The following is a 14,570-nucleotide window of genomic DNA, read 5'->3' on the forward strand; positions in this document are numbered from 1 at the left end:
AACACGCTGATTTTCTTCTGAAGGTTTTATGGTGCATTTTAATCATTAACCAGCCTTTTACTATTGCACCTAAGTGGTCATTTGAGACAAACAGTTATGAAACTGTTCTTCCACCACTGATTATGCCTGGGGTGGCAGGTATTGAGGATAATACTCATTTAGCCTTCTCAGCTTTCTGGGCAGATTTGGTGACTTTTTCAGCTCCAGTTGCCTTCTGGTCCATTGCTTTGATGATGCCCACAGCAACTGTCTGTCTCATGTCACAAACAGCAAAATGGTCCCAAGGAGCATAGTCAGAGAAGCTCTCAACACACAGGGACTTGCCAGGAACCATATCAACGATGGTAGCACCATCCAATTTCAAAAACTTCAGGCCATCTTCCAGGTTTTTTCCTGGAACAACGATTACTCTTACCCTTCAGCTCAGCACGTTTGTGATGGGAGCTGTGTGGCATTCCAGCACAGGTGCATGTCCAGCTCTGATTTGGTTGGATGGTTCAGGATGACCACATGAGATGTGGAGCTAACTGCTTCCGTGGGTGGGTCCATTTTGCTGTCACCAGCCACTTTGCCACAGACACATCCTTGATAGTGAAGCCCACAGCATCCCCAGGAAGAGCTTCACTCAAAGGTTCATGGTGCATTTCAACAGACACTTTATTTCAGTTGTAACATTGGCACAAAGGTGACCACCTCATGGGTCTGAGAACAGCAGCCTCCACTTGGCCCACATTTTTGTAGGCATCCTGGAGGGGCGGACATGGGCTTGTCAATCGGAGGAGTTGGTGGCAGGGAGCAAAGAGGAGCTTCAAGCAGCGTGGTTCCACTCACACTGCCATCTTTATAGGTGATTTTTAAATTTTATTTTTCAATTACAGTTTATATTCAATACAATTCTGTATTAGTTTCAGATGTACAGCAAAGTGGTTTGAAAATCATGTACTTTCCAGAATGGTCCCCTCACTGCTTCAAGTTCCCACCTGGACCCACACATACTACTACTACTACTACTACTACTACTACTACTACTACTATCAATATTATTGACTGTATTCCCTGTGCTGTAATCCACATCTCTGTGGCTATTCTGCAACTCCCAATTTGTACTGCTTAATCCCTTTACCTTTTTCACCACGTCACCCAACCTTCCTCCCCTCTTTACGGGCAAATTTCCACCCCTTGAACCAAAGCATGTTAGCCCTGGCCTCCAGCGTGTGTCACCGCTCCATCTAGAAACTGACGCCAATGCTACTGTGTCAGGGTTGTAGCAAATTTTCTTAATGCAGGTGCTGACTTCCTTACTGATTTCTTCATAACCCTTCCAGCTGTAGGATGGCTCAGTGGAACCCATTTTGTTAACATCAACAATAGGTTGTTTCACACCCGGCGTGTCAGCCAAAAGGGCACACTCACGGCTGGGTCTGCCGGCCTCGGAGATCCCTGCTGCAAATTCACCAACACCAGCAGCAACAATCAGGACGGCTCAGTCAGCCTGAGATGTGCCTGTCATCATGTGTTTTACAAAGTCCCTGTGTCCTGGGGCATCGGTTACATAATACCTGCCGGTCTCAGATTTCCACAGGGAGCTATCAGTGATGATACGACACTCACTTTCAGTTTATCCAAGAGCCAGACATACTTGAAGGAGCCCTTCCCCTCTCAGCAAACTTCTCAAATTTTTTGGTGATTCTTTTGTCAGCCCCACCACATTTGTAGTTCAGGTGGCCAGTAGGATAGACTTGACTGATTCTACATGTCCAATGATGAAGATGTTGACTATGAGTCCTTTCCTTTCCCATTTTGTCTTAGATTTAGTGATGGTTTTCAAGACGCCTGTGTTCTGGCGGTAAACCCACTGTGAAAAAGCTAGGACTGATATTTTGTGAAATAAAATAAAAATGAGTTTGCAGAAAAATGAAGTCAAATGACATAAAAATATAAGCCCCCAATTTTTATTAAAAAGACATAAAATTATTTCCAAAGGTGTAATTTCAGTTTCTATGTTGACTATGTGCTGTTAGGTAACACTGATATGTTGACCAGCATCAGTCAGTCACAGACTGTATTTTGAGAGACATTGATCTAGACAAAAGTAAATTAAGGGCCATTCTAGAAAACAAATGACCTGTACTCTTCAAAAACATCTATGTCATGAAAGACAAAGGCTGAAGAATTATTCCAGATGGAGGGAAATGAAAGAGACATGACAACTAAATGCAAAGCTTAATCTTGGATTAAATCCTAAACCATGAAAAAAATTACCATAAAGGACAGTATTGAGACAAATGGTGAGTACTATTAATATATGTTAGATTAATAGTATTGTACTCATATGTGGAATCTAACAAACTGAAATAACAAGCAAAACAGAAACACACTCATAGATGGAGAACAGATGACAGCTAATGGGGGGTGGGAAGTTAGGGGTGGAGGAAAAAGGACTCATGGTCATAGTCAACAGTGTGGTATTACTGGGGAAAGGGGGTATAATGGAACTAAATGGTAATGGAAAAAATACAATAAATTTTTTTAAAAAAGTAACAATGTTAAATTTCCTGAATTTAATCATTACAAGATGGTTATTACAAAATAATGTCTTTGTTCTTTTTCTTAAATTGATTTTGGAGAGAGAGAGGACAGGAAAGATAGGGAAACATCGATTGCTGTTCCACTTATTTGAGCATTTGGTTGATTCGTGTACCTGCCCCAAATAGGGATTGAACCCACAGCCTTAGCCTATCAGCACAACACTCTAACCAACTGAGCTACCCAGCCAGGGTGAAAGTCTTTGTTCTTAGGGAATACTCACTCACATATTTAGGGTATAGGGTCACAATGCCTGCAACTTAATTCTGAAATGCTTCAGTAAAAAAAAAAGAATTGTACAGAGAGAGAAAGCTTGAGCACAAATGTGGCAGGATGTTAACAATTGATAAACATAGAAATGGCATACTAGAATTATTTGTACTAGTGTTGCAATTTTGGGGGGGTTAAGTTTGATTTTTTTCTTAAAGTTAACATTTAAAAACACACATGGACACACAACTAAAAGTAATATGTGACCCTGGGTTAGTCCTTGGCCTAGAAAAAGTATGTTAGTGGGAAAATTGGCCAAAATTTGCAGATCAGTCAGTAGAATTGTATTGATTTCAATTGCCTGATTTTAAAACTTTGTAAGATGTTAACATTTGGAGAAGCTAGGTGAAGGGAATATGGAAATTCTTTGTACTATTTTTACAAGTTTTTCAAGCCTGAAATGATTTCAAATTGAAAAGTTAGAGGAAAAACTTAAACACTCTTAGTTTAAAATTCCTAGACTTTTTCCTCTAGACTTTAGAAGGAAAATACATCATATACAGTTAACTCTTGAACAATGGAAGGGTTAGGGATGCTGACCTCCTGCACAGTTGAAAATCATGTATAACTTTTGAATCCCCCTAAACTTAACTACTAATAGCCTACTGTTGACTGGAAGCCTTACTAATAACATAAACAATAGATTAACACATATTTTATATATGTTTTATGTACTGTATTATTAAGCCAGCTAGAGGAAAAAATGTAAAAAAAAATCATAAGGAAAATATATTTATTGTATTTATTGGTGGGAGGGGTCCCAGCTCAGTGGATTGAGCATCAGCCTGCAAACCGAAAGGTCACCAGTTCAATTCCCAGTTGGGGCACATGCCTGGGTTACAGGCCAGGTCCCTGGTTAGGGACAAGAGGCAATCAATCAAGGTATCTCTTGCACATTGCTGTTTCTCACCCACTCTCCCTCCCTTCCCCTCTCTCTTAAAAAAAAAATTAAAATAAGTAAAATTTTTAAAAGAGAAAAAAATCCACGTGTAAGTAGATCTGCACAGTTCAAACCCATGTTGTTCAAGGATCGACTCTAGTTAGAAAATGGCAGAGCCAAGGTTCTAACACCTAGTCCCATATTAAATGGTTCCTGAATTTAAGTGGAAACAAATGTTTCCTACATATTATACAAACACTGGTATGTGCATGTGTGCAGCTATAAATCCTCTGAAGCGACATCCAAATGCTTATAGAAGAACCTTCATAACATTAGTCCGGTTTCCTCTCCAGGGTAGATTCTCTAATGTTCAAAAAAGTTGATGTGGTTTTCCACATGATTTATCAGCAGTTACCAAATTCATCCTCACATTAGGATCACCTGGAGATCTTCTGAAAATTCCAGAGCCCAGACCACACTACAGAAGAATGGAACCACAACCCCTGGAGATGGGACAGAGGCATCAGCATTTTTTGAAGCCCTTAGGCAATTCCCATATGCAGATATACCTGGAAACCACTGTGATTTCTACTTCAATGCTATCACTGGAAGGGTGGAAGCAGGGAATGTATGAGGAGTCTCCTGGGAAATCCTGGATGAGGGGTTCCTTCGTGGGTAAACGACCTCTAAGGCCCTCTCTCCCTCCCTTCCCCTCTCTCTTAGAGAGAGCATAGACTCTATGACTCTATGTAGTGTTTTGCAAACAATGCATTCTTTCAAATGTCAAATTTGTCTTTTTCCTCAAAAATTACAACAAATATTACATACTGTTCTGATGTTACTCTTAATATAATTAAAAATGAACCTATACAAATTAGAATACTTTCCAACAAATATTACACCGAAAGAATTTTTCACAACATATAGTCAACAAATGAATTCAAATATAACCAACTTGTTTAAAGTCTGTGTCTTCCTGATCAAATTTAGATCTAATCATTTCTTTGTAGTTTTAAAAATAAGTAATCCAATTATCTAAATAAGGCAAGAAGAATTAAGTACACTTAAGACTAATAAAATTCTTTCCAAAGTTTAAAATTAACAGAACATTTTTGGCCACATAGATACAAAAGGTTAAATTTTTAATTCAACATTTAAACTTAAAAATTTTCAAAATTCTCCCAAATTAGTAACAACAAAGTAAAGGGTCTTTAAAATCTTGACTTTAAAATGGGATGTATAAATCACAATTATTAAATGGTTTTTATAACATAATAACTATTGATACAGTATGGATTAAGCAGCACTGGTTTCCTTCATAAAAACAAAAAGTAATTATGATAAAAAAGTTTTTTCATGTTTAAATTCCAGAAGACATGTTTTTCAAAAGACATTGAATAGCTAACAATCTTCCCTCCAGACGTATTTTAGGCACAAGCTTACACACACACACATGCAGTTCTTCCAAAAATATGATATTTCAATTAGAGTCTATATTAATTGGTACATAGACAGATATTTTGAAATTTGCAAAGGCTTTTTTTTTTTTTTTTTTTTTGCAAGGGCTTAGTATGACTTCCATGTGGGCTAATGGATGCTGGACCAACAGCTTCCAGGAAAGAAACACCTTCTCTGAAAAGGGGCTCCTTCGTCCGCCTTGGCAGCAGTATTTCAGCCTCCATTCTTAGGCCCTGAAACTAAATAGAGAAGTGCAGACAGAACTCTCCAGAAGTCAGTCGGCACAAATGAGTGAAACAGTCACTCTGGGCATTAACTGGCTTCAAAATGTTGCCCTTAAAGTAAAATACTTAGCCTCTGTTTTATCTTACATAAATCTTTTGGAAATGAATCCTGTTTTAATAATGTCACATCAATATCTTAATCAGTAATACAACAGACTCTCTTAGAGAAAAGACGGATAGTTCAGGATTGTGAGGGAAGGGGAAAATTCATTTGAAAGTCCTGATAATAAGCCCCATGAAGCTGGTGGCTATGAAACTTTAAGATAGCTGACAATGGTGTTACAACATTCTACACCCCTCAAAGCTTTCTCCATTGATTAGGGAGGTGCATTAGAAATACAATAATGGCCCTAGCCAGTGTGGCTTGGTGGACTGAGGGCCGGCCTGAGAACCAAAGGGTCACTGGTTCAATTCCCAGTCAGGGCACAAGCCTGGGGTGCCAGACAAGTCCCCAGAAGGGGGCATGCAAAATGCAACCACATATTGATGTTTCTCTTCCTCTCTTTCTCCCTCCCTTCCCTCTCTCTAAAAATAAATAAATAAAATCTTTAAAAAGAAATACAATAATGGAGCTGTGACTGCCTGAGAGTGCCTGACTGGCGTGGCTCCGTGGGCTGGACATAGTCCTGCAAACCAAAAGGTTGCTGGGTCCATTCAGGGCACAAGCCTGAGTTGGGGAGCCAGGTCCCTGGTTGGGGGAGTATGAGAGGGAACTGATCAATGTTTCTCTCCCTCTCTTTCTCCCTCCTTTCCCCTCTCTCTAAAAAATAAATTTAAAAACAAATACAATAATGGAAAAGTCAGTACAGAAGTATGAAAGTGGGAGAGTACAGAGAAAGGAAAGAACTTAATTAAAACTCAGATCATCCAGGCAAAAGTAATGAAGAAACAATAGATGATGGTATTCTCTTCTAATCACAGACTGCTGAATTCATGTCCTGGTCAACTCCAAAAAAAATATTTTTTTCAAAATAAAATTTTTTTATTAACAACTATGAGAAGAAAATGTCTTCCAGGATACACCATGAATTTTTTTAAACCATTATTATTCAAGGAGGGTATAAAAAAGCTAAAGAATTGGACAAGGGATATTCATCAGAGTTTCACTCTGTCAAAAGGAAGAAGTTGGGGACTCTATGCATGAGTTACAAATTTTCTTCAGTGTTAAAAATACTTTCCACTGTGCTCAGAAACCACTGTAGGCGTAGCTGCCTGATTGTCTAACTAGTTCAAGAAAAGCTGTCTTTTCTGCAAATGTAGTTTTGTTTAGGCCAAAGTCAACCTTGAATCTCAATAAAACATACTATGAATATCAAAGAGAGTGAAAATACATACACATCAAAGGAAACAAGAAATGTACAGGCTCAGAACTCAGAAAAAAAAAATTAAGATACAAATTCTAAGATACATCACTCAATGCTATAGCATAAGAAGGACTGCTCCACAAAAATGACAGGTTCTAATTGTTGCATTTGACAAAAATGCTTCTCTAATATTATAAAATGTTTAAAACATCAAGGGGCATGACATATATGCTCTTAAAAGGGAATTATCTATAAGACCAATACTCTAACAAGGAAATATTTACACAGTATCAAACCCCAAAACAGAAAAGATAAAATTGAAAAGTAAAACAAATTCAAAATACTTGAACAATTTAAGGATAATAATAATAGACAGCAAAATAGGTAAACAACATGATACAAAACAAATACAGCCTGGGCTGCACATGCATTTCATACGCCACACCCAGGTAATCTAAAGTAAGGGTAGGGATTTAATGAAGTGACACATACTCTCATCACTAAAAGTGAACATTTAAATGGGCTAAAATTGGTCCTGGCTGGTGTGACTCAGTGAGTTGAGTACCAGCTTTCAAACCAAAGGGTCCCTGGTTCCATTCCCAGTCAGGGCACATGCCTAGGTTGTGGGCCAGGTCCCCAGTAGGGGGCGCACGAGAGGCAACCACACATTGATGTTTCTCTTCCTCCCTTTCTCCTTCCCTTCTCCTCTCTCTAAATATAAATAAATGATGTTTAAAAAAATAAATAAATGAATAACATTTTAACACAATGATTCACAGGGGTATGGCAAAGAGAACTACATGAAGTTTCACTTTTTCTCAATTTTAGAGCACTCAGAAAATCACAACCTTAAAATCATGGGGAAAATAAACCATTACTCATTTTAAAACTCCTTGGAGTAGCAAAATTATAAGAATTATAAAAATAAAACATCCTAACATTTTAATTACAAGATATATATTCATAATCCTAGAAAGTCTTGGGAAATATACTTAATACTAAGGATAAAACAAAAGGAGGTAAGAAAATTTGCACAGGTGACGTCAAAGCTACTGTTCGCAATAGATTGCATACAAATTATAAACAAAAGAAAACTTGCTTACAAACATGCAGAGCTTTGAAGGCAACTAGAAGGGTGAGCGTGTAAGGTAAGTGCAGTCAAGGGCTGGCAACAACCAAGCAGGTACATGACATCATCATCCAAAGCATGACTGGCATCAATTAAAATGAATACTAAAAACTCTGCAGTGAAAACTGTAGACATCAGTAAAAATGTAGTTGTTTTTCTACCTAATTCTACAGATCATATTTGAAAAAAACAAATCTAAATTCCTAAATTAAATCAAAGGTTTCGCTGGTTTTATTTTGCTTTGCTTTTGTCTGAATAAACAGCTTGGCATGCTGGTAACCATAAACCCTAGTTTTTCAACTTGGTATCTTCACCACTTGCTGTGGCTGCTTAATCCAGCTCAGTTCTAGGATTCTCTAAGAAATGGTTACTAATTCATAGCCAACTACTCACTTAAAAAATAAATCATAACATGGGTAGGAAAGAATGGAGTCCTGCTAATGATACTGTGTTTAAAAAAAAAAAAAGGGCCAGAAAAGATCCTAGTCCCTTCAAGTCTCACACCTTGAAAGCAAGTTGTCATTACAGTCTTTCCTTTTCTCACCCATAAGAAACTAAAAGAATAAACTTTGCATTTTAGGGAATATACCTTAATGTCTCAATTCCAGCAAAAACAAAGGGCGGCCAGTGGTTACGGGGGTCAGAGGCACAGGGTGACGGGGGACTTCTCTAGCAGGTCCTTCAGGGGGTAACATCTTACATGAAAACGAGGAAGCTCATCATCTAACTCTGGCTCTTTTTCAATTTCTTCTTGATTGTACTGCAGTTATAAAACAAAGATTAAATTGTAGACACCAACCAGAACTGGATTTGTCCAAAGGTCATTCTAAAGAAAATACTTTTCTCACCTCCTCTTTTATTCGGTTGGCTATCTTAAAAAAATCACATTATCACAAAATGTGAGAATTTCCTTTAGATTGCCCCCACGTGAAGACCAGAGTTTGATCTAGGATGGTAGTATTACAAATCTATTCAATTAGCGTAAAAATTATGCTGCTGTGAACAAATCTTGGTTAAAATAAGTGTATAGACACGTCTCAAAGGATTTTTACTGCTATCTCTAACTTGCAGTTCTCTTTAGTGAGAATTAAATATTATCGTGGACCATCATCTTTTATAATGAAATTTTAATTAATAGACCTAAGTAGACTATAAATTTACATGCTTCATGAAAATTTATACGTGAAACAAAGCCCAAATTACTAATACATACAACTAAGTCAGCTAAACCAAAGACTAATATCTACCAAGGTATGAAGGAGAATGGTATAAATTAAACACAGGACCAGTACTTTCTAACAGGGCTGGAGAGAGTACTATCAGTCATTTTCTAAGAACTAATAGTTACTCACAAATGCCCAGCACTCACAGAACTGCAATTCCTTAAGTCCATCAATAATTTTAAGCCAACAATTCTTTTTAAAATAATATAGTAATTTGTTGGACACTGTGAGATATGTCTACATTAATGTCTACCCATTATTTATTCCTGCCAAAAGAGCATTTTAAGAAATTTCTGTAGGTTCTTCTCCAATTACTTTCCAATTTAACCACAGTCTAGCATCTGAAAGAGTGTCCCCCAGGAGATACGGCAGTCAATAAAAGGATATTCCAGACCATTTTTTAATGTTTCCTGCAATTTAAACAATAAAGATAGGAATTCTTTTCTATTTTAAAAAAAAACAACGCAGCATTACTCAGTTGAGTGACTTTTGTGGGTTGTTTTTTGTTTAAGCTGAATATAAGGAGAATTTTTCTAGATTGCTATATTTAATTTTGGGATCCATGATTTAAGAAAAAAATCTGAAGTATGTTTGGTGGAATATGCAATAATTATCAAAAAATTTGTGAAATGAGGACTAAGAGTTTAAAAATTATTAATGTTAAGAGAAACAATGTAAGATTATGAGGTGTTACAGTGGATTGGTTCACTTCAAAACTTTAAACATGCATTCCTGTACTATAGAGGTAGGGAAATTGAACACTATTATTTCCCAACTTCCCTTGCAGCTAAGGTTCCAGGTATGACTGGTCCAACAATCAGATGCACTCACTTGAGACTTTCACATGGAACAGAGTTACACAGGGTACCCACTTTCACCCACACCAACCAGGGCAGTGATGGTGTGGTTCTGGAGCCGGCAGCTGTTCACATCTTCCTAATCCAGCAGGCAGCTTGCCAAGGTGGCAGGCAGCTTCTTGATCATTCCAAAAGCAGCAGCTTCTTTGGCAGCCCTCTCTTGCGGTGTAATTCCTAGAAGCTCAGCCTAGGTTCCGTTTCTTCAGCCCTCTCAAACACACTGTGAGCCATTTATACCCCTTAATCAATCCCATTCGGTTTAAGAACTAAAGAAGTTTCCATTACCCACAACCAAGAATCTTGACCCACCTACAGAATTTGGTAGTTTGAAAGGAAGGTACAGCAAGTAAAAGGATCTTAAGTATGATGTGGGCAGAGTTGAGGAGGTTGGGCTTTGGGCCATGAAACCTCATGCCAACCTAAGTTAAGGTGTCAAAGAAAGTGGCAGTAGAACGCTAGCATGTGGGAGCTGCCTCTGCCTCTTTCAGCAAAGTCCTGCAGGACAGATGCAACTCAGGTCAAGGTTAATAAGTCTGCAGAGATGGAAAGGTATATAGCTTTGCTAAGGGATTTGTTGTCTGTCTACAAGACAAATGCACAAACTCTCAAATCTGGAGCCCTGAAGAGTTGATCAAGTCAACTACTACCACATTCCATAAGTAAAGTTTCTGAGGAAGCACCTAAAACTTCCTTGACCGTTTTCAAGACCCTCCCTTAAGAATTTTCCACCAAGTAATGGGAGCCATCCTAAGGAAAAAGATCAGATAAAGCCTGTTGTCATCTCATTCAAGCCTTTAGTGTAAATGGTCTCAAGTAGGGGCCATTCATTTAAGATCCCAGGGAAGAGAGAGAACATAGAAGCCAGCAAATAAACATGGTTTCTTTTTCAGAAACTATGCCTTGACAAGATCTTGGTGGTTACTCACAGTAATAATTGAAAAAACAGGCCCAAAACCTGGGAAGTTTTTAGGGAAATGTCTTGTCAAAAATCAAAGTAAAAACCTTAAACCTGGCCTCAAACAGCCTGTAACTATCTAACGCAATCCCCAAACCCCCAAACCCAAAATAACAGGAAGTGAAGTGCTAAGACTGTCGGGCCTTCAAGAGAGGCACCCTTTCCAATGCCCACTCAGATGTGTCTAATTAAAAATTAATGGGCAATGAAAAACTTCCTAGAGCTCAATGCCAAGGGCCCGTGAGGACATCAGACAAGGGAGTTCCTCCCAGAAAGGTGAATCAGGAGTTGCCTGATGGGAAAAATAGGGAATATATTTACGAACAGAGCAGAGACCTTGTTATGGATCAGCGATTACATGTTTGCCACTTTCCCCTTTTCAAAAAGGCTGATTTTATTGCAGTCATCCTGTACCTATCCCGCCATTCTGAATATGGTACTCATGGGACAGGCACCTTATGTTTTAGTTTGTAGACGGCCACAGATACCCAGAAGTATCATAGTCTTTGAGTTATATGTAATAATGGGCTGGATTTCGATGGTTTCCTTTTGAGGTGGGAGAAGTGTTTTCTGTTTCAGGAGAGTATACATAGACATTTAGGTAGCCAACAAGGTTGTCTAGGTTAAAATTAAAAGTTGCCTTCCAAACATTCCCTCTTCCCATCTTTCTCAGTCAAAGAATGCTAACTTTTAGCTGGTCACATTGCCTCAGTGATTTCTCAGCTTCCCTACCAGCCAGATCTTTGATAGTAGAGTACATAATAATAAAGCAAAAGTATGAATGAAAAATCATCTGAAGTGGTAGCAAAAGCTATTCAGTAGAAAAATTTCTAGCAGTTAAGAGAACTGAAAGGAGGAAAAATTATGAAGGAACACTGGGGAATGTGATGGCCTTCTCAGGAGAAGAATTATAAACATCAAAGAAACTTTTAGTAAGAGGAGGGATGATAAACGCTGATAAAGAATACCTACTTTCATGAATGAGAGCAATCTATTTTCAAAGCAACAGACAGAGCTTTCTCACTTAAAAAGTTACTGACAGTTTCATTAAATTATGGCATGAGGCCATTTAATTAAATCACTAAAGGAGAACAAAGGAAAAAAGGGGGAGGTACAAAAGTGAGAGCAGATATTGAGGTTTTCTTCCTGGTTCTGATGGACTTCAATCTTTAAGTATCTGTGTCAAAAACAAAAAAAACAAAAAACCACATGTGTTCTCATTTAAACATATCTTCCTTTATTCCATATATGCTTTAAAATATTTATTGAGTAGAGAAAAAGGAAGGGAGGTAAAAAGATGACACAGGTGTTGATTTTACATTTTCTTCCAAGTTCTGGCGGGCATCGGACGTTAAATGACTGTTCAAAAAAACATATATACTCTCATTTTAAAGGTATCTTCCTTTATACTGAATCTTCTTTTATATATATTATTTGTTTTTTTAAATACACTTAGTTAATCACAGATTATGAGTTAAAAAATCATATTCATCACAAACCAAATTTAGGAACTCAGAAACACACACAGATCATCCTACTTCAAAAAGATATTATGGCAGATGCTGAAAAACTAAGCGAAATCTGGTACTTGGACTCTTGTCTTCATATTTTGGGTGATTAGACAGCAAGCTGGCTTTTTTGAGCATGTATTTGTATGAAGAAAAAGGGCCTCCTACATACATACATCTCTCACATAAACAATCAGAAAAGCCACGGTCTGCTTGCCAATACCACACAACCCCTTAGAATGCAACAGCTTAGAAAACTGAAAGATACATTTGAAAAGACCATGTACCCACATTGGGTTACCACAGCAGAACTTAACTTCAGCTACTTAACTTGATGGGTCAGTAATAAAGAGTTGGTTCAAGGCCCCAGCTAGGTCTTAATATAGGACTACTCAAGATGGTGCAGGCCGAAGGAATATGCTTCTAACACCTCAGGATTAAAGAGCCCCAAACGAGTCTGCTTAATTTATCCTGGTTTAGAGACATTTTGACAGCCAACAGTCAAAGACGAAAATGAGACATCTGACCTGAAGTTGTGTTGAGCAATGGTTAGGGAGGTGAATCAAGATGAAAGCTAACAAAAGGACCAGGGTCCCTTGACTTGACCCCTCACTGAGGATCCAAAGCCTTTGCACCAGAGTGGGTGAAATGGTCAGGAGGTGGAGAACAGAAGTTTCTGGACTTTGACATGGAAGCCCCACGGGTGAAGCCCTGGTGTGGGCTACAATTAGACTGAGAGAACACAAAGCCTGTTTGCCCAGCAAAAAGATTGATGGGATTATGAACAATGGAATGTTTAAATAGGCTTATGAAAATAACTTGTATTTTCTTTACCTGAATGTTTTATAGGAACAGGTATTCTGTCTGGCTGGGGAACACTTACCTCACCCTAACAAGTACTGTAAAACTAAAACTGTTAATAAAGTCAGAATGAAGGCTATGGTTTAAAAAAAGACTAAAATAAAGTAAATAAATAGATAAAAAGGAAAAAAGTATGTTCTCTGATATCAATAATTGATAAGAAAAATAATAAACAATGTTGAAATAAGTCACTTCATCATAAATATGGATATCAAATTACATAGCTTTTGAAATGTTCAGATACATAAAAACTTTAGATTTAGATTTAGAAAAGTTTAGTAAAAACTTTAGATTTAGATTTAGAAAAGTTTAAAGACTATACTTTCAGGGATCATTTCTATAGTTCGGTACTAGAAAAGTTTAGTAAAAACTTCATTTTTCTGCAATACAAGGTGCTCTATTTTCACAAATGTGTAGAATATAGCATAGATATTAATAATTTGAAATTATAATTATAATAAATGTGGATTTCAATTTATTCAGTATTTTTATTTCCTTAAACAAACAGATGAACAAAAAAAATTACATACGTGGCTCGAACTGAGAGCGTCCACCAGGCCCTGATGGAGAAATTTCTTGTAATTTTTTTTGTTCCATCTGCTGTACAACCTGGGGAATGGAAAAAAAAATGTTTTAAAAGGAAGCATTTGGTTTTCTCTTACATGTGTGACCTTTGACAAATCACAACAAACTAACTGAAAATTATTTTCCAAAATGTGATATTCAAATTCTGAAATTTAGATTAATATTCAACAAAGCAATTTTTAAAATACCAGAATTTAAAATACTACAGGTAATACTACACTGAAATGTTACAACACAGGCTTTTAGGAAAGCACCTAAAATCCTTTTTAATGACACAATCCTCTTAAAAAATACAACCTGATGATATTCCTGCTTCTGAGCCTGCAGTTGGTCATGCTGACGCTGTAGCTCTTCTTTTTGTTTCTGAAGCTCATCTGCTTTTTTCTTAAGTTCGTTTTCTTGTATGGAGATTAGACTTTCATATTCTTTCAGTTCTTCCTCTGTGAAGAGCTGTTGATGATCTAATGTCTAAAAAGAAAAAAAATGAAGGAAAAAAACCCTTAGAAATATAACCTTAAGGTCCTGGCCAGGCTGGTCAGTTGGTTAGAGCATCATCCCTGTATGCCAAGGTTGCTGGTTCAATACCCGCCCCCGGGTCAGGGCACATGCAAGAATCAACCAATGTATGCATCGATAAGTGGAACAACAAATCAATATTCCTCTCTCTCTC

General features: G+C 37.5%; 1 protein-coding gene and 2 pseudogenes across 6 annotated transcripts in view; 1 reads left to right on the forward strand and 2 right to left on the reverse strand.

Annotated features, from left to right (window-relative positions):
* Positions 1-154: 154 nt before the first annotated feature.
* LOC129080683 (elongation factor 1-alpha 1-like) lies at positions 155-1,799 on the reverse strand (annotated as a pseudogene).
* Positions 1,800-11,988: 10,189 nt separating this feature from the next.
* NUCB2 (nucleobindin 2) overlaps positions 11,989-14,570 on the reverse strand; it is a 48,880-nt gene continuing 46,298 nt past the window's right edge. For 4 of the 6 annotated variants that reach the window (XM_054586029.1, XM_054586033.1, XM_054586030.1 and 1 more), the window contains 3 exons: positions 14,198-14,368; positions 13,846-13,924; positions 12,193-12,305 (listed from right to left, as the gene is read on the reverse strand). In XM_054586029.1, the coding sequence (XP_054442004.1) occupies positions 12,298-12,305; positions 13,846-13,924; positions 14,198-14,368 (258 nt within the window). In that variant the 3' untranslated portion in view covers positions 12,193-12,297. Of the gene's footprint in view, positions 12,124-12,192; positions 12,306-13,837; positions 13,925-14,197; positions 14,369-14,570 lie in introns of those variants that run through there. The other 2 variants (XM_054586031.1, XM_054586034.1) reach the window with 2 other exon arrangements.
* Positions 13,628-13,733, forward strand: LOC129080803 (uncharacterized; annotated as a pseudogene).

The sequence above is a fragment of the Pteronotus mesoamericanus genome, unplaced genomic scaffold (genome assembly GCF_021234165.1).
Source record: "Pteronotus mesoamericanus isolate MK-2021 breed Mesoamerican mustached bat unplaced genomic scaffold, CSHL_Meso_final contig_90, whole genome shotgun sequence".
Taxonomy (NCBI): domain Eukaryota; kingdom Metazoa; phylum Chordata; class Mammalia; order Chiroptera; family Mormoopidae; genus Pteronotus; species Pteronotus mesoamericanus.